The sequence below is a fragment of the Pleurodeles waltl genome, chromosome 11, assembly GCF_031143425.1.
Source record: "Pleurodeles waltl isolate 20211129_DDA chromosome 11, aPleWal1.hap1.20221129, whole genome shotgun sequence".
Taxonomy (NCBI): Eukaryota; Metazoa; Chordata; class Amphibia; order Caudata; family Salamandridae; genus Pleurodeles; species Pleurodeles waltl.
Genome location: NC_090450.1, coordinates 806,721,488 through 806,745,949, shown reverse-complemented (window position 1 = coordinate 806,745,949; position 24,462 = coordinate 806,721,488). Strand labels below are relative to the sequence as shown.

At 42.2% G+C, this 24,462-nt stretch overlaps 1 protein-coding gene across 1 annotated transcript in view; it reads left to right on the top strand.

Moving 5' to 3' along the window:
• Positions 1–24,462, top strand: part of AP1B1 (adaptor related protein complex 1 subunit beta 1) — a 335,180-nt gene that overhangs the window by 35,577 nt on the left and 275,141 nt on the right. The window contains exons 3-9 of the mRNA XM_069214578.1: positions 475–580; positions 1,912–2,293; positions 8,923–9,113; positions 11,182–11,403; positions 12,918–13,038; positions 13,860–13,955; positions 19,835–19,950. Coding sequence (XP_069070679.1) covers positions 475–580; positions 1,912–2,293; positions 8,923–9,113; positions 11,182–11,403; positions 12,918–13,038; positions 13,860–13,955; positions 19,835–19,950 — 1,234 coding nt within the window. The remainder of the gene's footprint in view (positions 1–474; positions 581–1,911; positions 2,294–8,922; positions 9,114–11,181; positions 11,404–12,917; positions 13,039–13,859; positions 13,956–19,834; positions 19,951–24,462) is intronic.

Genomic DNA, 24,462 nt, shown 5'->3' with positions numbered 1-24,462 from the left:
GTGTGCTTGATATTTTTAAGAGGATTCTCCAGGTTTCGGGATAGGATAGGCCAAATACTTGCACTCAGTCCTCATGCTTAGGAAGCAGGTGTACTCCTAGAAGGGAACATTTTATGACACTAGTTTGCCTGTCTCCTAGAAAACAAAGGGAAACGAGGTAGATGTCATTATTAGCTCCACTTTTCTGCGAAGACACGCCATGTTGGTTGCATAGCTAACTTTAATTTAGTAAAGTTGAACATTTCTCTCTTGTTTCTTGGGACAACTATATAAGGGGAAATGTTCTGCTGTTATCTTTCCTCTGTGAAAAGCTGCGTTAGAAGTTAACTGATCGTAATTCCGTCTCTCACTGGATGAACATTTGCTTGAAGCTTTTGGTAGGAATGCCAACTCTCTTGGTCTTTGTGTGCATGTGTATGAATGTGGCACATTTGTAGGCAACAATGTCACCTGCTCTTTGCCTTTTGTTTCCAGGTGAGATATTTGAGCTCAAAGCTGAGCTGAACAGTGACAAAAAGGAGAAGAAGAAGGAGGCAGTCAAGAAGGTTATTGCCTCTATGACAGTTGGGAAGGATGTCAGGTACGCATTGGGGTCACTCAGGCAGATTTGGAGAGTATGTCTGTGCTGAAAGCACTTGTCTGCTTGTACATAATGATGATATTATAGGCAAATATATAACCACTTGTGTGTATCCTCATTACCTTGAATGTATGTTTTTCCCTGCTTGTATATGAATCTACTTGAAAGGGTATGTGTGCACTTGTTTTATATCAGAGCGTACATTGTTCACACCTACTTGTAAATACTGCATTGTTTTGCACATATTTATCTACAGTAGGCATGTGTTCCTTGTTTGTCTGAGCGGACCCTGGGCTTTTTTTTAATCCAGAGATGCAAGGTGGCCTGTTCTTGTTTGTACTTTTGAGCAATGGTGTGCACCTGACTGTTTGGATCAGCCCTGATTGTGTGTCCATGGTGATATTTCTTTATCGCCTGCATGCAGAGATTCTCAGCCAGTGTGTCTATTTGCCTGCATACATGTGGGTGAGCGTGCAGCAACTTGTGTGTGGGCATGCAGCTTTTTATTTGTGTGTATGTCTGTCCACAAGGTGTTTGTTCAGGTGTGCCCCTTTTGAAAGGAGAGTATGTTTACGACTAAGAAGTGCCTTTCTTGGTGGCAAGCAAATTAATTCTGGTGTGACTGTGCATTTCTTCCATATAGTTTTAGTGGGGTATTGGTCACTTTATGGGTTGCTTTGATAATCCTGGAGCAATACCTTATGTGGCAGCTATCTGCTTCCATGTGCCCTGTTTTCGAGGTCATTTTCCATTTGACTAGAGGAGGTAGAGTGTTATTCATGAGCTCAGTCTTCAAGAGGATGAGAGAGGTTCAACTTGACCTATTTGTTGGGGGTGGTGTGGGAATAGCCTTGGTTTCTGTGTGAATATGTATGCTGTTGAGTTTCCTTCATCAGGGGTTTTTGCTTGGGAGCATACAATGACCACTTTTGCTTTAATTTGGACTATAAGTGTGCAGTTCCTAAGTGCTGTTCTTAGGGATACTGAAGTGAGATATAGTGACTGATAGGTTTACATTTTTATTTTACATTTTTTAGTATACCCTCCTTGGCATGTCTATGAATTCTAATGCATTTTACCTAGCTGGTTTCCTATGTGAGGAGCACTTCTTGGATGTTTTTCTGTTTGTAAGTGTTTCGTATTCTAGGCAATGTTTTGTCTTGGAGTGAGAGTCTCTGTTTGGCAGGATTCCATATCTCGAATGCAGCTATGCTTCTCTGGATTGATTTCTATGTTTTTGAAGAGCACTTCTTGGATGGTTTATTATTTGGAAATTATTACCTGTCACTTGAGTTGGCCCATTCTTTGTGACATTGTGCTCCTTGTTGCAGTGCTCTCTTTCCTGATGTAGTGAACTGCATGCAGACGGACAACTTGGAATTGAAGAAACTGGTGTACCTGTATTTGATGAACTATGCCAAGAGCCAGCCCGATATGGCCATCATGGCTGTCAACACTTTCGTGAAGGACTGTGAGGATCCCAACCCCCTAATTCGTGCTCTGGCAGTTCGCACAATGGGCTGTATCCGGGTAGATAAAATCACTGAATACCTTTGTGAACCACTGCGCAAATGCCTAAAGGATGAGGACCCTTATGTGCGTAAGACAGCAGCCGTGTGCGTGGCTAAGCTACACGATATCAACGCTCAGCTGGTGGAAGACCAGGGCTTCCTGGATACACTAAAGGACCTCATTTCTGACTCCAACCCCATGGTAACTAATCAATTCTTGATACAGTTTCTCTCATCCCTCTTGATTCTTCGTTGCTGTGCAAATCGTTCCTTCCTGTTCGCTCTGCAGCTTCTAATCCCAGTCAAAAACTAAGAAAAAAAGTTCCTGTGACAGAAGGTATAAAACTTGACTTTAGTCTAAAGGATAAAGATGGAAGGATCACGAAACACTTTGGAAAACTTGTTTTACCCATTTTAACATCAGTGGAAGCAGACATTTTGTCCGGTCCTCTGTTAGATGGAGCAGTTCATCAAATTAAAGTCCCACGTTGCCTTTTTAGTTTAATTTTCAGACATGTGGAACATAAGGCACCTCGCTAAAGGGTAGTAATGGGGGTTGCTTGCTCATCTTAAGATACAAATGCTTGGAATACTTTGGGTATGCAATTATTTATTCTTTCCTTCTTGGACTCTGGATAGATTTGCGTTCGTAAAGCAGAAAATTAAGCAATAAACCTCAAAAGGTTGAAGTTTCGGAGGAAGCCCGTCTTTACTAGAAAAGGTTAGAGATCAATTTGAAGATGTTCCCTAAACCTGGTTAGCAATGTACACAAATGCTGTGATTTTCAAGTAGCCTCATACTTAATTCTGGAAGAGGAGAAATTCAAAAGAGTAACAAATTTATAATACTGCACCTTTTATAAACCCGTCATAAGTGGCAGAATTGGAAACTAGAAAATATCCACTTGCAAATACCTTGCTTTAAAATTATCTACCACTTATTGTCAAGTCTCTTAGAATTATTTGGTCGTATAACAATAATGTACTGAAGCCTATAGCACCAAGGGTATGCAAACATTATTAGGAGATGTGGGATTGGCTAAAAAAACATAGGACAAATTTCGATTGATATTAAAATAATCAACTTTCTGCTAACTACTGTATTGTATGAAAAACAGTACATGGCTTGGTAATGGGCAGTACCCACATTCTACTTTTATTTTATTGAAGTAATTGCAGATATACATATGATGAAAAGACAGCCCTATAAACCGATCTTTAATAATGATAGACTTCCAAGTCTTAGTAGGATATCTAAGTTAAGGGGGTTTTCTATTGAAACATTAAAGGAAGCCCACATAAACTATAAAATATTAGCTTTATTTCTGATGCCTCCAAGGGGGTTATGTTGAATTATTATTTAGATACATCTCCCCACATAACTGTTAAAGGATCATGAGCATTAGAAATGCAGTGAATTCAAATTAGATTCTATGAACATTCACTGTAAAACCTAGTTTCTCTTCTTACAAGGTCTAATTTAGAGCATCACCAATACAAGATTTGTTTAGGATCTCCTTAACTGGGTATTCTAAAAACCTTTAAATCACTTTACAGATGTGTGCTTCATTTGGATGGTTCTCTGTAGGATTAAAGTGGCAATAGAAAACTGTTGAGAGTGTTACTTTGGGGACCAAGTCTACGTGCTGAGATTAATACCCAATTCCTGGATGAGAATTAATGTATGTCTTTAAAGTTGTTCCGCGCTGTGCTGTATCTTCTTCCACTTACATTTTGTCTTCCAGCTCTAAATATCTTGGTAACCAAAACTTTTGTTTGCAATTTTATAGGAATTTTGGCATGGAAATATGGCCGATGTCTCAAGATGATATTCATGCAGTACATACATTTGTCATGCCTCGTTGCATCTAACGTTTTTCTTGTATATTCAAGAAAAACTTGTAAGGGATTGACTAAATTGTTTTAGTAAAAAATAAGATATAATTATGCTTTAACACAATGACACAGTACAGAAATGTAAAAGGTTATATTGTGCCTCAACAATCTGGGTTCTCCTACATGTTGGCTCTAGTATTGTAAGACTGTGGGATAATGTTTGCCAAAAAGTCATAACAAGTGTTTCATTATCTTCCTTCTGGCTGTTGATATGTTGATAACCTATGATGCCTTGCTGTCCGTCTTTGTTGTTTTACTCTCTTCTGTCTATTTGTAACAACGGTTTTTCCAGACCCTTTGCATGAGTTCCTTTTTTTTTTTTTTGCACCCCCCCCAATAGCATACTCACTCTATTATTTACCCTACTGATGTATTTTCCCTTTCGCTGTCCATTACTCTTGCCCTCTTCTCTCTAGCTCACTCTTTTCCTCTATCCCTCACACATCTCTCTCTATATTTTTCTCCCTCTTCCCCTTTTCCCATTCCCCTTAATACCTCTTACTTCTGTCCATCTTTTTCTTTCATACTTCCTATCCTGTCCCTCACTGCGTTCCCCTTCATCTGTTTCCAACAAAACTAATTGTAGTTTGTCAGCTCTTCCTGCTTATCCGTTTCTCCTGATTTTACCTCTTCTTGTGGATCTATCTCTTCATTACACCTTTCACTGCTCATCTGACCTCTTCTGTATCGTTCCATCTCTGCTTTTTCCTCATTGTTTCCTCTCTTTTATGCTAATTTCAGCTCTTCTCTCTGACCAGTTTGCTAATTTCACATCTTCCATTTTTGATCCATCGCTCTTTTCATTCCTACTCTGACCCATATCTCCTTAATTCATCACTTTAGTGATCAACCTTTGTTCACTTCATCCTGCTTTGCTCATCTATTTTCCTATACTGCTGATCTTCTATTCATGAGTCATTTCTGCTTGGTGTGCATATTATCTCTTACATTCTTTGTTCATTGCACATTTTCACTATGGTCAATCTCTTGTCATGTAACATCTTCACTTTGACCCATTTCTGCTACTTTCACACTTTCTCACATCTGTGCTTTTTTTTCTCTTCCATATCTATCTCTGTTCACTTCAGATTGTCACTTTCTAACCCATCTGTGCTCATTTCACAACTACTCACTCAGATTTATCTCGGAGCACTTCACCTCTCTTCTCTCTCGTCTGTCCCTGGTCATTTCACACTTTCTTTTTGTGATCCATCCCTCCTCACTTCAACTTTCTTTTCTCTGATCTTTCCCTTATCATTTGGTTTATTCTCTTTTGAGACACCGTTACTTATTTTTCTCTTCCCTCTCTCATTTAGCCTCTCCCGTATTTGAACTATATTTAATCAGTTAATGTCTTCCCTCTCCATCTTTTCCCCCTTTCATGGATAATCTGTGTGAGTCATCCCTGCCAATTTTGCACTTTAGAATATGACAAACTAAAGACTTCACGTGACTGGTGCCCAGCTATGTGCAATGAACAAAAGTATACTAACATTATTACCTGGGAATGTTAGTTTGTGTTGTCTGATGTTTGTGAAATATGTAATACATCTTTGAGGCAATAGCCCTAAAGTATCGTAAGAGGCACTGTTTGAGCCAGCACTCGGCTATCCCTCCAGCTGCTGGGCGCGACTGAAATTTAAGTTATAAATATTGATGCCAGTGCAGTGTGGGTGGTTGTCATTGTGCCTTCATTACTTAGTCTGCAGAGTCTAAGAGTTTATTATGCCTACAGCATCACTGAAGTTTTAATGATGCTGCAGCGTGGGTGGATGAACAACACTTACTGACATTATTTCAAAGACCTTATTTCGTGTTTGGGTGGATAATCATATCCTTTGGGAGGGAGGATTCATTGAACACCCTGTCTGTGTTGTTTGTGAACTGTTTTTAGATGGTGTGGGCAAGAATCAGTCACAGAAAGTGTGAAAAAGGGATGAGGGGATATTTTCAGTTTAAGAGTTCTGTATTCTGAAAGTGTGCCTTTTAGTGCTATGCATAGCGCGCCTTGGCATCTCAGTACATCTCTGGAGTTTCACACTAGCAGATGCTTGATACTCCCAAAACATCCATTGTACCCTTAACGAGGGCTGGGCATCCCTTTTTCTTTTCACAGTATGACCGGCAGGACACCCCCAGATTCTCACTGTGGCACTCCAAAAGCTCTGAAATACTCACCCAAGCCAGGTGCCCTAGTATCTTTAACAGTCAGGACATCCTAACACCTCTCACAGTCTGAGCCTAGCTCAACATGAATAATCCAGAACCGTAGTCTTACTCTTGCACAAACTGGACTTTCCAGAACGTCATTCAGCCTGGTTTAACATGCACATCTCAGAAGCTCTCGTAGTTTCACACTAGCACAGGCTGATCATTCCAGTACCTCTAAGACTGACTGTGACACCCACTATATGCCCCAGGATGTTTTCTAGGCTTCTCCAAGCACAGACCTGACAACCCAGCACCACTTAAATTACAACTTTGTACTAGCTACAACTTTGTACCAGCCATTTCCAGCTTGAATTTAGCAGAGACTGGCTATCCAAGAACCTCTTACATTCATATCCTTGCACAGTCTGGACAGTGCAATATCACTCACAGTCTCCGTTTTGCACCAGCTAGACATTCCAGAGGCTCTTACAGGCTCACCTGAGCATATTCTCTACATCTGAGTACCCCTTACTGTCGGACCATAGCATGTAGTGGACAATCCCAGTGACAATGTGACCTTGGTCTACAAAGGCGATACTTATACCTTTCAGTGTAATCTCAGCACAAACTGGACATTCAAGATCAGTCTGAACCTAACACAGCTTAGCCAAGTGAGTACATCTCACTGATTGACCTGTGCACTTAAGTTGTATCTCGGAGCCTCTTGCAACCTTATTCTCCAGCAGATTACCCCCAGTGCCTCTCTGTGTCTTACCATATCTCTGCCTTATTCACCCTGCTCCTATATTTGTTCCTCAGCTTTCTTCTTAGCTCACCTTTCCTTCCTTGCTCTGCCATAGTCTCACTGAAAATTCTTTAGTTTCTTTCCTCCACCTCCTCCCTTACTTCTGCCGTATTCTACTTGTCCCTGTCTCTTCCTTAGCTCTTGTTTCCCTACTCTCCTTATCTGTTTTATCTCTTGCCCTGGCTGTTTCTTAACTCGCTTCCATTTGCCCTTATTTCTTGAATACTCTGCCTGTCCCATCTTTTCCTTAGCATTTTTCTTCCTCTCTTCTCTGCTAATAGCCTCCCTGCTGCTGTCCCTTAGCTCTCCTTTAACTTTCTTATCTCTAGCAGTTTGTTACAGCTGTCAACTCTTCCTTCTCCTTCCTTTGCCTTCCTTATCATAACTCTTTTGTCTCAGCCCTGAACTCTTCTTTAGTGCTTTCCTTCCCTCCCTCCTTAACTCTTTTCCTTAACTCTCCTTTCTGTTACTACGTCTGTGGTACGCTGCCTGTTCCAATCTCCTTAGCCTTTCCTACCTCATATCTGACTTACTCTCCCATACAAATCTCTTCCTTGACTTTCCTTTTACTTTTCGTTAGATCTCCTTCTTCCCTCATCTCGGCAGTATTGCCTTTCTCCCCTTTGTAAGCTCTCCTTCCTCCTTGATATCCACCATCCTTTCCCTACCACTATCCCTTCTGTAGGTGGTCTTCTTTCCCTTTCTCCCATATCTCTGCTATACTTCCCCCTGCTGTCTTCTTTAACTCTTTATCCTCTGTTGTTTTGTCCCTACTCCCAATTCTTCTGTAACACAACCTGTCCTTTCCCTTATCTATGTGGTATTCTCACTGGCTAAACCTTATCTTTCTGTTCTCACTTACCTCTCTCATACCCCTACCCCTGACAACTGTCTTTTCCTTAGCTTTCCTTGCCTCCTTTTTTATGCTATATGCCGTCCCCCATCCTGACTGTTCTTTAGCTCTCCTTTCCATGTATCTTTCGTCTTTGTTCATTTGTGCATGCCTGCTTTGGCTCCGTTCTCCTTTCTCTTCATCCGTTTTTTTTGCCAGAATTTCCTTGCCCCTGACTCTTCCTTAGTTCTCCTGTCCCTTCCTTATCTCTGCCGTTTTGTACCTGCCACTGTTTTAGCTTTTGTTTCCATACCTCCTTCACCTCTAACTTCTTCTTGCCTTGCCTTTTTTCAGCTGGTGCCATTGGGTATTCTAGGATAAGAATACACTTTATTTCATTCACTTTATACCAAGCCATGCCTAGGGAAAATCTCTGACTGACATTATTTCTAAATAAAGAATGGGTAGGTGTCCGCTTATTGTCTGTGCCATCACACATACTCCAATTCACCTCCTACTACAGGGAGGTACAAAAGTGACCGAGTAAGAATGGGTCATGAATTTAGTAACATGCTGAGCCTATTGTGCTGTGAGCTTAGCGCATGCTGTGCTGTGATTTGTGTCAGTTGCAGGAGTTCTGGGTCTGTCACAAATTAAGGGAACACTTCAGGAATGCTTGACCATGTATCAACCGTATAAAATATATTCTGTCTAGGGCATTCGCATCTCTCACACCCTGTGCATTCATGGTTGAGTTTGACAACTGCAATGAGCACAGGGGATTACAATCTCCCCAAGTGATACCTTGGGAAATGTAGATAATGTCCCTAGGTGTTGTCATGAGCAGAATCTTCCAATCCTGTTTCAAAGTCACATGTATCTAAACACTCATTGTTTCCATATAAGAGGGACTAACAGGAAAAAAGTATATACAAAGGCAGACGTGCCAGTGTCCTGCTCGAAGGAGACGAGCTGTAAGTTCTAATTTCTCTTCCATGCTATCCCTGATTGCAGCTTTCCTTCCTGCTTCCCTTTTACACTCATTCTTTGCATTTGCTACTTGCTCTGCTCTCCGTTCTTGATCTGTATCAAGATTTGCTGTCCTCTCCTCTTTTGACTATTGATTAAAGACAGTCTCTGATTGCAGGTGGTGGCGAACGCTGTTGCTGCTCTTTCAGAGATTGCAGAGTCACACCCAAGCAGTAACTTGCTCGATCTGAACCCTCAATCAATCAATAAACTGCTGACGGCCCTGAACGAGTGCACTGAATGGGGCCAGATCTTCATCCTAGATTGCCTGGCCAACTACACCCCCAAGGATGATCGTGAGGCACAGAGGTGAGGTCCCTTCTATGGAGGACAGTTGTCTGGCAGTTTTAGGGTGTTGGAGTATATCATCATCCTGATGCACCCTAAGTAGGAAAGGGCCCAGAATTACAGACTAATGTGCACTTTGGGGGGATGAAGTGTTGCATCCAGGGCTAGAAACATCTATAATAACAGGAAGCTTAGTGAGCTGTGCCAAGGCACATTTGCTGTTAGAGTTCCACCTCCAAAAATATACAAACAAGCGGAGACATGCTTATTAATAGTATCTTAACCGATTTAGAACCAATATATGAGCATGTTATTTGCATATCATGTTAGCAGATTTTCCATTTGATCCAGGAATAGTGAACAATTCTTGAAAGAAAAATGTCTCTAATACGGTCAGTTAAAGTTTTCATAAGTATTGTGGTGTTACCTCCTTGGAAAGTTCACTAGTACTGCTGAATAATTATGGAATTTTTCCAAGACTGGTCCAGTTGACGCTTTGCATAAGACAATATCATGCTTCAGTAATCATTGCTGTATTTGTAACATTTACAGACCAGTGAAATGGGATAAACCATATGTTCAGTTGTGTTGTTTATCTGCCATTGACAATTCGCTGCTGCTATTTAGTGCATAGCCTTTCTTCAGCAAGGCAGCAAGTAATCAACCAAGATAAAATGTGAGCAATCCCTCTTCAAAGAAGCAATATTTACTAAACCCCTTGGTAAGCCTGGCTCAGGTTTCATTGTGTGAAACAGTTTCAAACAGCTTATTCCCACGTACAGCACACCTATCATTCTCTCAATCCAGCTCCACTTATGAGACTCCCAAAGCTTGGTAAAGCCTTTGATTATTTAACTATTGCCTTTCCCATGCAAGAGTCTCTGTTCCTTCGTTAGTACCTGTAACATGACTCAATATGTTTGCTATCTAAACTTTGTTGAGCCTTAGTTTCTTTGGGGCAGGGTACAGCTAGTTTAGCCACAGTGCAAAATAAAACTGTAATTGCATAGGATTTAAATTAATTACCCAGCCTAATGTGATGGAGAAAAAATATAATGGTGTCCATCACAAGAGCCACCACAATCTTCCAACGATTGTCAGTAATTTGCAGTTCTTGGATCCATCATGTGGCACCATAGACCACAGTTAGTGAAATTGTGCCTACACATGCCTTAAGGATTGTGTCCAATGCGCAAATCCCATTTAAGTTGGATACTGAGTAGACACAGTGGGACCTGTGGCGGTGGTTTTGCTTAAAATGCAGTCCATATAAAAGTCAGGCAAGGCACAATTCTTTAATCAGTGAATGTGCTTTTCTCCCCAAGAATCAAGTCACTTGATTCTCTCCAAAACATTTTTTTAGGTTTCATAGATAGTTTCCTTGTCCTTGATCTGGATAAAAACTAATGTGATGTCCGTTTCTAGCACAATATATGGGAAAGGTTCCAAAGGGTGGCTGTGTTGGCTTATGTCGGTGCACTATTGTGAGTACAGTGATCCTTTTGGAGGGTTGCGAATGCTCCTTTCCTGGTCAAAGCTACACAGAAGTTTTGCCAAGTGCAACTTCAAAAGTAAAGTATCCAGTACACATCTGTGCTTCCACTTACTTGATGTTTGGAATTTTCTACATTGACTCACACCTTTGGTCAAGTCTCGCATTGGCCTGTATTTCAGAGTAAAATGTCCCATTAAGACAAAGTAAACATTTGTCAATACTCTAGCCCTTCAGGCCGTTCAGTTTGTGACACTTTTCTCAAATGACGTGTATAGCTCCAGGGATAATTATGAAGTCTGGAACCTCTCATCGTCTGTGTTAAGTCTGAATTTTTTATGTCAACTTTAGAGGGGTGTGTATTAATTTCACACCCATTTGTATAAGACCTGTGAACTTGTGTGTATGCCCTGTTCATTACTTCCCGTCGGAGTGTTGCTTGCAGAGAATTGGTAGTCAGTTGTGGGCAGAGCAATGGTAAAATTGCTGTGCTGCTGGCACTTTTCTACTGCTCCCCGAAGCATGTTTCGTGACTGAAATAACCTAGTACACTCTAGTGATCCAATTAGTTATCCCTGTGCTTCATATCATTTTCAGCATCTGTGAGCGGGTGACACCGAGACTCTCTCATGCCAATTCTGCTGTGGTGCTCTCAGCAGTGAAAGTCTTGATGAAGTTCATGGAAATGCTCCCTAAGGACCTGGATTACTATGGGACACTGCTGAAGAAACTTGCACCACCGCTGGTCACTCTTCTGTCTGCTGAGCCCGAACTGCAGTATGTGGCCCTCCGCAATATTAACCTGATTGTGCAAAAAAGGTGAGCATTTGAACATCCAAAGGCTGAGGTCCGGATTGGCTGTCTAAAAAAGGGAGGAGGCAGCAGGGTATGCCTTGACACTTTGGGGTTTGCAGTTGGTATTGGTGTGGGATTATGGCATCCATCCCATTAGCAATGCTTATCAGCTTCACTAGAATTGTTTACTCGGTCAATGACATCGCATCGCATGGTATGGTATGATAAGGAAGTGGCATGTATAAAGAGATGACTTGGCAGTCAGAAGTGAGTTCTGTTTGTAGAACTCAGCAGTAAACTTACGTATGCTTGTGTTTTTCTGTGACTTTTAAAAATAACTATAATTCATGGATTGGGGATGTCTTCTAACCATTTGAAATTCATCTACCGTCTTAATGAAGTACAAAATGTTCTCTGTGAAATATTTTTCATTTTTTTAACATTGTTCACAGAATTCGACTCAGTGGAACATTTACATGTTATCATTGAACGACAAGATGTTTGCATTACCTTTTGAGAGTTTAAAACCAATCGAATTACATTAAATGCAGTTTTGGATTTTTCTTCTGGCGCAGATATTGATATATCCTTGAATTTTTATTGTACTTTTATGGTGTCTGTCTGTTGCCTCTGGAAGAATCTGCCATTTTGCCTTTTTGTTCCTGTACAGTAAACTGTGATTCTTCCCATTTGCTTTATCTCAAAATGCTAGGATTCTAAAGATTTTTTTGTTAGTAACAAAGGTATTTACTTTTTTGTTGAGCAATTGCAGGTGAAGTTCATGCAAATAGTTTCCATTTTGTGTAGCAGGTGAATGGCCATTTCTCAGATCACATAGATAAGGACAAAAGGTCTTGCGCTTATTGGATCTAAGTATGATCATTTGCACATGTATCTGTTCCTCCAGTGATTGCCTAGATGTCTGAAATGCATCTATTAGGCACCATTCCTGGCTTAAATTTTCATTTTCCAGAGAAAAACTCTGAATAAGAGGTACATATCACACCCAGTAAATACTGGACCACATTTACGGCTCTACTAGGGAACAGGGCCTTTGAATTTGGGTGCACAGGTAGTGTTCTCTGTGCACAGCATTTCCATTTGTGTCGGCAAGGCTTAAAGAGGAGGCACAGCCAGTTGCTTGAATGTTAGTATTCAGGGGTAAGTGTGCTTGGCTACAGTTGCTGCTACAGAAGGGATGCAAGCACTTCACCACTTTTATACTTCTGAGGCAGCTGGAAAAGAGACCAATTTCTACCAAAACACTCTTACGGGTTGGCTAGTTCCAAATGGAAGAATCTGCCCATAGCCTGTATCTGCTCTGCATTATACAACGGCATAACATTTTTAGAAGGGTGACTCCAGAGATGTGGTTAGCAGGGGTTTAACCTGTGGCTGCTCTAGGCTGTCTTCCTTGATTGTGCTTACATTTTGATCTTCTGTAAGTGCACAGATGGACGGGAGCTTGTTGTACTGTGTACATTGGTTGGATGCTGTACAGGAGGTGTATTCTCATAAGTGTCCATTCTGCCCTACAGGCCTGAAATACTGAAGCATGAGATGAAGGTTTTTTTTGTCAAGTACAATGACCCGATTTATGTGAAACTGGAGAAGCTGGACATCATGATTCGCCTCGCATCGCAGGCCAACATTGCTCAGGTCTCTTATCACACTTGTTTCCTCTCTGCAACCACTGTGTATTATTTCCCTCTCTGGCATCCCAAGGTTAAATGTCATAGAAATGTTCCCTTTCCTTGATTTTAACCCCCCCCTTCCTCCCTCCCCAAGCCCCTGAAAACAGGGAACATTATGTCTTGGCTAATGTCCCAAGTTGTGACCTTATAAGGTACTTCTCTATGTCTGCCCCTCCATCTTACCCATGTTACTCGCTCACACACAGTTGATAGAAGAGTCCACCTTAGAGTCCTGTCAAAACCTTCACAGGCCACTTTGTCTGGCCTCCTACAACCCTTCTCCTCTGTATAGCTTTTGGCACCGGGACTTTACATTTGTCTTTTGCCAAAATCATGCTTAGCAGTCCTCCTCTTGTTTCCCGCTGCCTAGTAGTTCCCAATTAAGGGTCTGGGTTAGTTTATCACTGTGTTATAGTCTGATCTGGCAAATAATTGTTAGTTTTCCTTACCTTGCTTCCCAACAATACATTCCACTCTCGCCAGTCTATATATTCATTACAATTTAGCAGTGATTATCATTTGCATTTGGCAATTTTCCCTTATCTTTTCCATCACCATAATAGTGATGTTATTGTTCAGTTCATTTTATCCAACATCCTTTAATTCATACCTCTTTCACGTTTTTTAGGATGCTCAGCTGCTTGTTACTTTTGATGTCAAAAGTCAGTTGTAATCATGGATTATTCCTTTGTGTAATCCAAATTTTCACATCCTTTTCTCTTGCCCCGATTCTGTGTTTCTGTATTGTAGCATGTATCTTAACTCTCCCTCTTTGATTTCCTGCAGGTTCTTGCTGAGCTGAAAGAGTATGCCACTGAAGTTGATGTTGATTTTGTCCGGAAAGCTGTCCGAGCAATTGGTCGTTGTGCCATCAAAGTGGAGGTAGAATGCAAATTGATTTGTATCTCCAAAATGAGAAACATGAAGGAATGTTGGTTGTATGAGAGTCACATTGGAAGCAGAGAGGTCTGGTAGCCACGATGTAGGTCAGACAGGAAGTAAGCAATCTTGTAAACAGGCAGTAAATGGATGTGCAACCAGAAGGCTGGGATTGGCTGAGAACAGTTTTAGGAGCTGTAGCATGGTAGTGCTGTTGAGATCTTTTCGTATGGAAACATCCCCTGTATGTGCTGCAAAGACCCTCTACTATGAATAGACATGTCGTGATATTATAATACTCCTGTGTGGTAGCTTCTTGCCGTGGCAGCTCTGTTGGTGCAGATGTGATACTTCAACATAGAAATACCCTGGGTTCACATGTAGTGTCCAATATGCCAGTTCAGAAGGTGTAACTCAAATCCTTTCTACTGAGATGCTGTAGGCAGAATGTATTGCCCAGGCCAGAACTAGCAAGGATTTTTAATCGGATTTGTTTTCAATTCAGAAGAAATTATGATTGACAAGCTACATTATAAAAGGAAATTCACATTGGATTTCTATCTTGTTGTTTGGTTACTCCACATGAATATATGTCCCAATGGATAGTTACTCTTGCAAATTCCCAACCTTTTGAATATCCCCAGGCACCGGACTGGATTTGGAAATTTTGCAATGGTGCTTGTGCACCGGTAGATGGTGCTATACCATATTTGCTTCAGTTGCAGTGCAGATATGACTTCACTGGATCCATATAGTGGCACACTGGCTTCACTTTATTCTGTTCACTTCAACATGAATCTGTAGCTTCTTTCTGAATTAGTTTTTGTTTACAAAACATCTTGATCTTTTTGGAGTGCTTAAGAATGTAATCACCTAAAAATAATCAGTCTTTAGGTCGTGCTGCTTCTGTCATAGACCGATTTTAATTTCAGACCCCCCACGTGGTCTGTCTGTGTTGTTTAGGGCTGAGGCATTGGCTCCAACTCGGGCGACCAGTGAGGTCTAATGCACACTAAAGCATTTAAGGAAGGTTGGGGCAAAACCCTTTGTGCTGGTAATGCACAGTGAGTGCTGGGCTCGGTGCCACGTGAAATTCAAGTCAGAGTCACGCTTGTCTCCTTCCTTGAATTCTTTGATGGAGAAGAGAGAGAAAAAAACTCGAGATGTCACTCCAGCTCAAGTAGTAAGACACCTTGCCTTTCTCCGCCTCTAGGGGAGTTACCTGTTTGAGCTAGTGGATGTCAATACACTGGAAAAGCCTCTGTGAACTCGAGCCTCTGGCCCAGCACTAACTTCCGTATCCATCCCCGGCGCCATTGCTAACTCAGATGCCTGCACCCTTCCTGGCTTACTTGGAATTCCCTGTTCTGATCCTGTGCAGTTCCTTCACTCTCAGTGGCACTGTTTAGGAACTATGCTTTTCCCCTGCTGCACTGGCAGCCTCCATAGCACTGTTTGGGTCCGAATTCGAATTCCTCTGGAGGGACTTCCACTGGCACCAGTTGGCCCCAGTACCATGCACAAAGGCACCCCTCTGGCACTGGATAGAGCCGCCCAAGCACTCTGCCGTTAGCCCCTCTCCAGTGCCATTTCTGATGGCGTCACTGGCTTATGCCCCTCCTCCAGGCCCTTGTCCGCAAAGGAAAGCTATAATTGTGTGGTCCAGAAGGGAATTGCAACAGCTAGGAAAAGGCCAGGTACAGGGAAGTCACACCAATGAAAGAATACTGGCAGATGGCGGAGGACCTTTTTATATCAGATTCGGATCCATTTCAAATGCCCTGGTGATCACACATGAAGAGGGTGATTATGATAGCAGTGAAACAGCCAACGTGCTCCCTCCTGCAGACTCTGACACTGCAGAATGTTTGGCACTTTTGAATGCCAGTGTGCTTTGTACCTCACCAGAGATAGAAATGGAGTGTCCTTTGAGGCAGGCACCCCCAAAGTTGGCCTTGTTTTCGGAGTTTTTGAGGAAGGCAGCAGAGGTACTAGAGTTACCACTTCTAACATGCCCAACTCAGATATCTTGACCTGCTTCGGAGGCCTCCGGTCCACTTCTCCTGTTTAATGATGCTCTGGTAAAGCCTGTCAAAACCGGTATCGGACAATCCGACATCTGCCTGTAAGTCAGTAGTCTTAAGGCACAGCTTAATAGCCCAACACCAGGAACTCCTGCCTTTCTCTCCACCTTTCCTTTGTCAGAGAGCTTGGTAGTGTAAGCCTCGTCCTGTTCAAAGCACAATCCAGGAGCATTTTTCCCTGCACCGCTGGACCGACTTAATAAGTTTGAGGCTGTGGGCAAAAAGGTGTTTTCAGCCAGGAGTCTGATGCTGAGGTTGATGAACATCACATGCCTTTGTGCTAGATACACCCAGGTACTCTGAGAAATGGAGGGTATTGTGATGACAAGTCTGCCTGACTACCTAAAAGATGAAGATGGTCAGATTTGGTTAGGGTGCCTCCAGACAGATGCTTAAAGCAGGCCTTGATTCCCGTGGAATCTTTGACCACATCTTTGGGGTCCTCCTTTGATCTAAAAAGTCTTGCCTGGCTTCGATCCATAGGCTTCTCAGGTGATGTTCAAGCCAGCCTGATGAATATGCGCTTTGATGGCTTTAATCTATTTGGCAACCAAGTGGATTCAGACCTGGAACGGTTTAAGATTTGAAGAGTAATTTCCTTATCTTTGGACCTGCTGTCTCCACCTTATGATTTTCATAAGAAGAACAGGAAATTTCGATGGCTCTCCAAAGCATCTCCTTTCCAACATCAACAGACCTCCTGGTCCATTCAAGCCCAGAGGCAGATAGGCCCAGCAACCTTTCTCCTCTTCCTTGAGTTCCCCCGCCCCACCTGGAAAGCTGCTTTAGTTTCCCCTTATGGGAACCTATGACATCAGTTGGAAGGAGGGTCTCGTCCTGTTTGCTGGCCTGGAGGCCATTACAGTGGATTAGTGGGTCCTATTGATTATAGAATGTGTATATGCTCTTGCCTTCTTATAGGCCTTCCCCTAAATTTCCCAGTTCCGCTCCCTTTTATGCAGGCAACCACATCCAGATTCTCCAACAGGAGTTGCGGCTCTTTTGCAGAAAGGAGCAGTGGCGTTGGTTCCAGAGCAGGATAATTGGGAGGGTTGCTATCCATGTTATTTCCTGATTCCCAGGATTGATGGCAGCCTGTGTCCGATCCTGCCTCTCAGGGTCTTGAACTATTACCTGTGCAAGGAAAAGTTCCAGATGTTGTCTCTGGATTAGATGATTCAGGCACTGGAAGCAGAATACTTGGTGTCCCTCAATTTACAAGGTGCATGCTTTCTCATACCGATCCTGCAGTCGCACATGAGGTACCTTCGGTTCATGGTAGGCTCAAACCACTCCCAGTTTGGAGTCATTCTGTTTGAACTAACATCTCCACCCAGGGTCTTTACCAACGTGGTGGTGGTGATTGTGGCACATCTACACAGTTTGTGAGGGGTCTCATTTTCCCTGTACCTGCACAATGGCGTGCTTAAGATGAGCTCATTGGAGGTGATGCCAGACCGTCTAAAAGCCAGGGCATTCCTGCTGTTCAGTTTGGAATTTTCCATCTACCTTGAGCCCTCTCTCCGCCCTTTGTCATAACGGTTGGATGGAGCACAACATCTTTGTGCTTTCCTTCCTCCCCAGAGGATCTGGGATATTCAGGACATGATTTAGATATTTCGGGAGGGAGCTCGAGCTCCACTCCCAGTGGTTCTTCACCTGCTGGCTTTTTTTCTCAGGCATGCTGGCACTTGAAGGCCTTGTCTGCAGTGGGTTCAACACTGAGAGGTCTGACTGAAATCCTTATACTTCCCTTCGACCCTCTGTTGATTCTGCTCTGATAGTCAATAGAGGAAAACCTTACATAAGGAAATCTCTTGTGCCCACTGCCAGCAGTGTCCACAGTAGTGATGATTGTTTCTACCTTAGAGTGGAGTACTCATCTGGACGACCTGCATATCAGAATCCTGTGTTCTCCAGGTGAGCAAAAGTTGCAAAGGAAACTCGGCCTTGAAGGCTCCCCCCCCTCCCTATCAGGTAGTTTAGATGTTGACAGACTACACAACTGCAATGTAATACGTAAACAAGCAGGAGGCGTGAGGTCTTCCTGCTGAGTAGCACTGAGACTTTTGGCCTGGGTGAAGGTGCATCGATTCTAGCTGGTTGCCGGCCACCCGGCACACACCCTGAAGATCAGAGTTGGCAGCTTCATATTGCTGACCACTAGTAGTGTCCCCATCAAGGGCTAGGTCAGGACATCTTCTGCCTCTGGTACATGTCTCAGGTGGCCATTTTGGCCACTCACAAGAACTCACACTGCCCGTAGTTTTAGTTCTGTGCCCTCTAGTTTCTGTTGCAGGGAGCCAAGGGGGATGTGTTTTATTTGACATGGAATTGCACAATTCATCATGCATTTTCACCGTACTTTTCATTCCTCAAGTGTTGAGGAAATTGCACCAGGACTGGGCCCAAGTTATTCTGATTGTTCCATACTGGCCAATGAGGTTGTGGTATGCAGACCTCCTGATACCCTGTGACCCCTGCTACAGTTACCTCTCAGAGTGAACCTCTTTTTCCAGTCGAATAGTCTGGTTCTGCACCCCAACGTCTGAGCTTTCACCTTCATGCCTGGACATTGAGCTGGGACAACTGAGTTCCTTTCAGCTGCCACTGATGGTGGTTGATGTTATCCTGTCCATTTTGCTTCTTGGTGTGCAAGTGAGAGGATGGATCCTTTAAAAGCGCAGCTTTCTGTGTTTTACGTTCTCTTTCATTAGCCCAGCAAAGTTTATGTGGTGGGCACAGTTAAAGGTTAAATTGCAGATTTATCGGTGTTCATTTGTCTTCTAGATCAATATTCTCTGTTCAGAGCATTATTGCGTGCCCACGTTCTCCTTTTATGCTCCAATGGGACCTTAATTTGGTCCTGATACATTTATAAGGTATTATTGCTTAAATAAGTGGAAAGAGATAGGCATTTAGCTTTTTCTTAGCTGCATCAGTTTCTGGTATGACGACTTCTTCATACCCACCACCTCGGAGGTGGTATTGCTTTATTATCTGCTCAGAAGGTGAGAAATCTGCAGGTGGAAGTGTCCCTCAGAATAAAAGTTATTTACCTTCGGGATCTTTCTGGTGGATACTCTGCTTAACTCCATATTCCTCACCAACCCCACCCACCTCCCTAAACTGAAGGATGGTCATACGCATCTAATGCTTAACAAGGTGCCAATTTAATACTGGTGGACTGCATACTCGTGTTCGACCTAAGCTGTCCTCGAAAGGAAACAAAGACAAAGAATGGATATCAGGGTGCGTTATGTCACATTCACTGCCAATTATGCAGAGATTAAGCCCGTAGCTACTGCACTGGAGAGCTATTGAAAAATTCCAGACCCAGTCTGGTGCCTGGAAATGTGCAGAAGGTGACAAATCTGCCAGTAGATAGAGAACCAGAAAGATTGTTACTGAAGGTGCATACCTTTTTTGTTTGGCCTGTAACTCCATAAAGATGTCTGTTTTTTGTGTTTATTGCTTTAAGCTGGTATGCATAACTAAAATGTTTTGGTTTACTTTCCCCCCCCTGAATATTAGCCCTAGGCATAATTAGTGGTACTATATTGCTTCCTGTTCCTTGGGTTTATAATCCCAGATTGAAGTCCCGTCCTTCAACCCCTAATATTTTAATCTCATTGACTGACCCTTTTGGCTTCCTATTCCATGGCTCACACCCACTGCAAACTGAGACTTGTCTACAGATTTTCTGTAATGTATGTCCTTTCGGTTTCTTACCATATATAGATATTTTTCTCCCGAGTCTATGGAGCCTTACCTTCATTTTGTTCTGCTTCCTGACAGCAATCAGCCGAACGTTGTGTCAGCACCTTACTGGATCTCATCTCAACCAAAGTCAACTATGTGGTGCAGGAAGCCATTGTTGTGATTAAGGACATTTTCCGCAAGTATCCAAACAAGTACGTTCCCTCAAGTTGCGACATCCCTACTAGAAGCTGGTCTCTCTCCTGCCTACTGTTTGTCCTCCTAAGTCATCTCACACTTTCATTCTCTTCCCATCAAACAATCTCTCTGTCCTATCCGTATGCTCTTCTTCTGGCCCCCAATAGGTTTATCTCTTTGTGTATTCATCACATGCTTTTTGTGCCTATTGCTTAAATCGTTACCCCCATTGGATCGTTGATATTCATTGAATCTGAATGTCTCAGTCCATGTGGTGGGTCCTGAAATACTTGACAGAGAAGATTTAAATTTGTTCAGTTACGAAAGGAATGCGCTGTTAAGACAAGTGCCGGCTCGCCTATTGGGGTAGCTAGGGCGCTGACCCACTGAAACATCATGCCTCAATCGGCAACTAATTTCTCTGTAAATTACAGCTCTCACCGATCATTTGTTTACATGTAATAGCTGTAATATCACCGTGGGCAGCGGAAGAGGGCTCTACTGGCAGTATTGCACAACTGTCTAATGGTGGCCTTTACAGCCCAACTTCACACAGGCATAATACGTATCTGACATGATGCACTAACTTCAGGCAGTGCAGCATGTTATGAAATGGGTTCTTGGAGCTTCTGAGTCTTGCCCCCTTATGCCCCATCAGAAGCAAGGATAAAGAAAAAAAGGGCAGCCTCCCATCCTATCTGAGCTTCTGACTGCAAAAGCTTGTGTTCTGGTGTGTCCCTTTGGAATTGTGGGCTTCTGAGGTGCCCAACAAAGTACATGGTGCCAGTGACTACCCCAGGTAAGTTTTATTAGCAGCAAATTCCAACCTTGTGTATCAGTGAGTACCTATTTATGTGTCTGCCTTCATGCGTTCAGCGTATGTATATGTATGAGACTTGTGAGGTTGTTCAGAATTTTAAATGTTTTTAGCAGCCAGTAGAAGTAGAGAGTATCATTCATGGTTGTTGATTTAGAAATATGTAGTTGCCTATTCACTTGTGCCCCAAATACCTGTGCACCAGCTACCGATTCCAAAACCAGAATAGGCTGCCTTGGTACAGACTATAACTTGGGCGTCAATGAAGTGTAGACGTGTACCAGTCAAACAAATAGCATGCATAGTGATGTTTGTGCCAGACTTAGTACTTCTGTTTTTTGTGTAAAAGCAATCATTGAAGGTTTCAAATCAAGGACATCATTGAATGTGCAGCAAAGCAAAATATTATCTATGTGTTGCATTCATAGTTGGTGTGCTACTATCAGCAGGGGCGTAACCACTGATAGTGCAGCATGTCCATTCCTGTGATGGGTTCTTGGATCCCAGTTGTGGCTGTCTTTTTCTGCCCACATGGTTAATTACGGGCCGTTTTCCTATCTTGCATTAGGGCCTGTGGAACCCGTGCTACTCCACAGTGCAAAAACCGTGTTCTACCGCGGACTGTCTGAAAACCATATCAGGGCACTCTCTGTGCACTGCTTTGTACAGGGGTCAGCTTTTCTGTTTGAGAGAATCTGTGGCATGAGTTGGATGTTGTTGTTATGAAAGTGCATGCTGGGAAGTGAAAAATAATAGTGATTGGGTGAGGAAGGGGAAAACAGCAGTGGTGTTGATTAGCAAGTGATATTTCTATCAGCAGAGATCCTGTTTTCTTTCCTTTACACTGGGTGTGCACTTGGCTGTCTGTTCACAGAAGCCAGGGTACATCATATCCTGTAAATCAGGCTTGGCATCTTGAAAGGGATGTTCATGCCCTTTGCTGGAAGTTGCGTTCCATGTGTATGAGGGAGTGCATGTTTTTGTGTCTGCCTAACTGCGTGCATGCATAGGTCTATTTGCTTTTATGCGTAATTTTGAGTGCTGCCTGAGGGATATAGACAGATTTCTAACAGACCCCTTCTACCCCAGGAAGACTACCTATCGAAAACTTTGTTTTGCTTTAGAAGCCTATTCCTTGGCACACCTGTCAGATATCTTACCTATCTCTAGCTGGTACTCTTAGAACTTACTAAATGTGTAAAGGCTTTAAGTTTTCTTGGGACTACAAACAACATGCCATGTTTTACAAGGTAGGAGAGAGAGGGTGCTATAGTTGCTGTTCTATGGTAGCCAAGGCTAACATCTGTCAGTTGAGTTATTGATATCTATTTATTGCAAATAACAATCAAATAAATATTACTGTCAGTGTACTTTTCTTAAGCATACCACAATTAGATTATTTCCCTGAAAAAAAGTACGCTTGTCAATGGGTTTGAAGAAAAGGTGTTCGTTGGCCCACTTAATTGTGCCTGTGTATTTTAGTTGGGACAAGATTAATTAGTATTGTCCATTGTTTTCTCTGGGAGACTAGCCTTTTTGGTTCCGTTATGAAGGTTAGAGGGTCTGACCCAGAATGTATATTGGTGGGAAGGACACTACCAAGTCTAGATTCTTGACCTGATTGTGATGACAATAGATGTTTTAGTTTTGGTATGGCATTGCAATGCATTCTGGAAACATTTCATCTCCTGACTTGAAGCAGAATTCCTGTATGTGCATAGTGTATGTGACAGTGAGAGAAAGAAAGATATTTTCCCTGTGTGATTAAAATATGTAAGTGCCTAGAGGAAATCTCAAGTGGAAGTTTAGAGATAAAATCTGTTTACTAAAATGAAAATCTGGTAATTAGGAACAATTCTTTTTTCATGGAAATGATGGCAAGCGTTTGGGTGTAATAAACATATCTAAAATGAAAATGCTGCCTTTCTTCATAGTGAAATGTCTGTAATTTGAGAAGCTAATGTTGGCAACAAAAGGAATTAATTTCTGAAATATATCGAAAGCTGCTATTTTGGGTAGAATTCATGCTGCATTTGGGACACTTTTTCTGATTTTGCTTCCCCTGGACACTTACTTCCATGGTTGTTATTTCACGGCTTGCATGTGGCATTTCATCATCTATTCTATTGGATTGATAAAGCTTTTGCTGTATTGTCACTTCTGCTGACTGAACGAGGGTTTGATGTTACCTATCAACCCTCTGATCCTGTGATACCTATGTAACTTGCTGTAACATTGATCAATGATCTTCTGAGACCAACACTGTTGTCTGTGTGGTGTGACTGTGAGTATTGTGTAATTTTTTATTTTTTCACCCTACCATGTAGCTTCACAGTGATAATACATAACTGGACTTCTGTGTGGAAGGGGTAGAATCGGAAAACATAAGTGATGAAAGGAGCTGTTTACATTTTAAAATATGATGTGACCTTGCATAGCTGCTTTGGAGGGACAGATATTTAGCAAGTATAATGGATATCATTGTGAAAATAAGTTGTTTTGCCACTACATTTTCTAGTGAAGAGTAAATCCCAATCCGTTGACTGGAAGCCCACAAAAGTACTGAAATATTTAACTACATCCCCTTCAATACGTCTAGATTTTTTAATCCGTACTATATGTGAAAATTGTGATGTAAAATGCCCCATGCAGATTATCTTGGGCAAAGAAAACCCCACCCGCAAGGTGTCCAAGTAAGATGTAGCAACAATGAAATGGCTTAACAATGCGGGTTTCCATCCCAGGAGGGTTACTGCATTGAGATGGACATAGGGGCAGCAGTCTTGCCATTTAGATTGAACTTCAGATGGTTTCTGTGGTGGATGTGCATCCACATCAGAAGGCCACTCATCAGCTCTTGGAATCAAAGCTGGATCAGAGGGGTATGCAGCGTTCACCATGGAATGGCTCTGCAGATGATGTGCTGATGTTGTGGTGTCAAGATCCTTGTTCTAGCCGATTTTTCTCTTCTCTACACTACCTTGGACTGAGGTGATGTTCCTTTCTCCAGAGGTAATATACAGGTCTTGTGTATATATGCATCATGGCAGTAAAATAAATGTTCTCCATGTTGTTATTTAGACCAACTGTACTAAATAAACCTTTATTACTACAGTACATAAGCCACATTCAAATTTATTGCCACAGAACAGCAAAATTAACATGAGAAAATCGCTTTTTACTCACAATTTGCATTTAACATTTATTTTACACACTAAAACAACTTTCATAATACACTTGTTTCTCTGTGTGTTTGTACCTTGCTCATATATGACAGCAAACCAGATTTAGGTGGGAGACACCTGTATTCTGAAGCCAAAAATGGCTTTATTGTAGGTATCTCCTGCCTGAAATTGCCTCTGTTTTAATAGAATTCAATGGGGAAACAACATTCCTCTGATGTTTCTTTCACATTATCTCCCACTTTCCTATTAAAAAATGTTGGCAGGTATGCTTGCTGCACAGATGTATCCCTTTGCATCTTGGTTTTGGTGAAATTCATTATGTTAAAGTAAATACACATGAAAACGGTTCATGCCATAAACCATATGTGCAAGTGCAGAGAGTATTACGTGCCATTTATTACCATCATTGAGAGAAGCATCGTACCTCACTCGCGGTTGCGCCTCTTGTGAGTAATGGTCCCGCCCCACACTCCTCAGTGGTAATATTACTCATCTTTGCCAGATATGTAGAAAGACCGGTAAATACA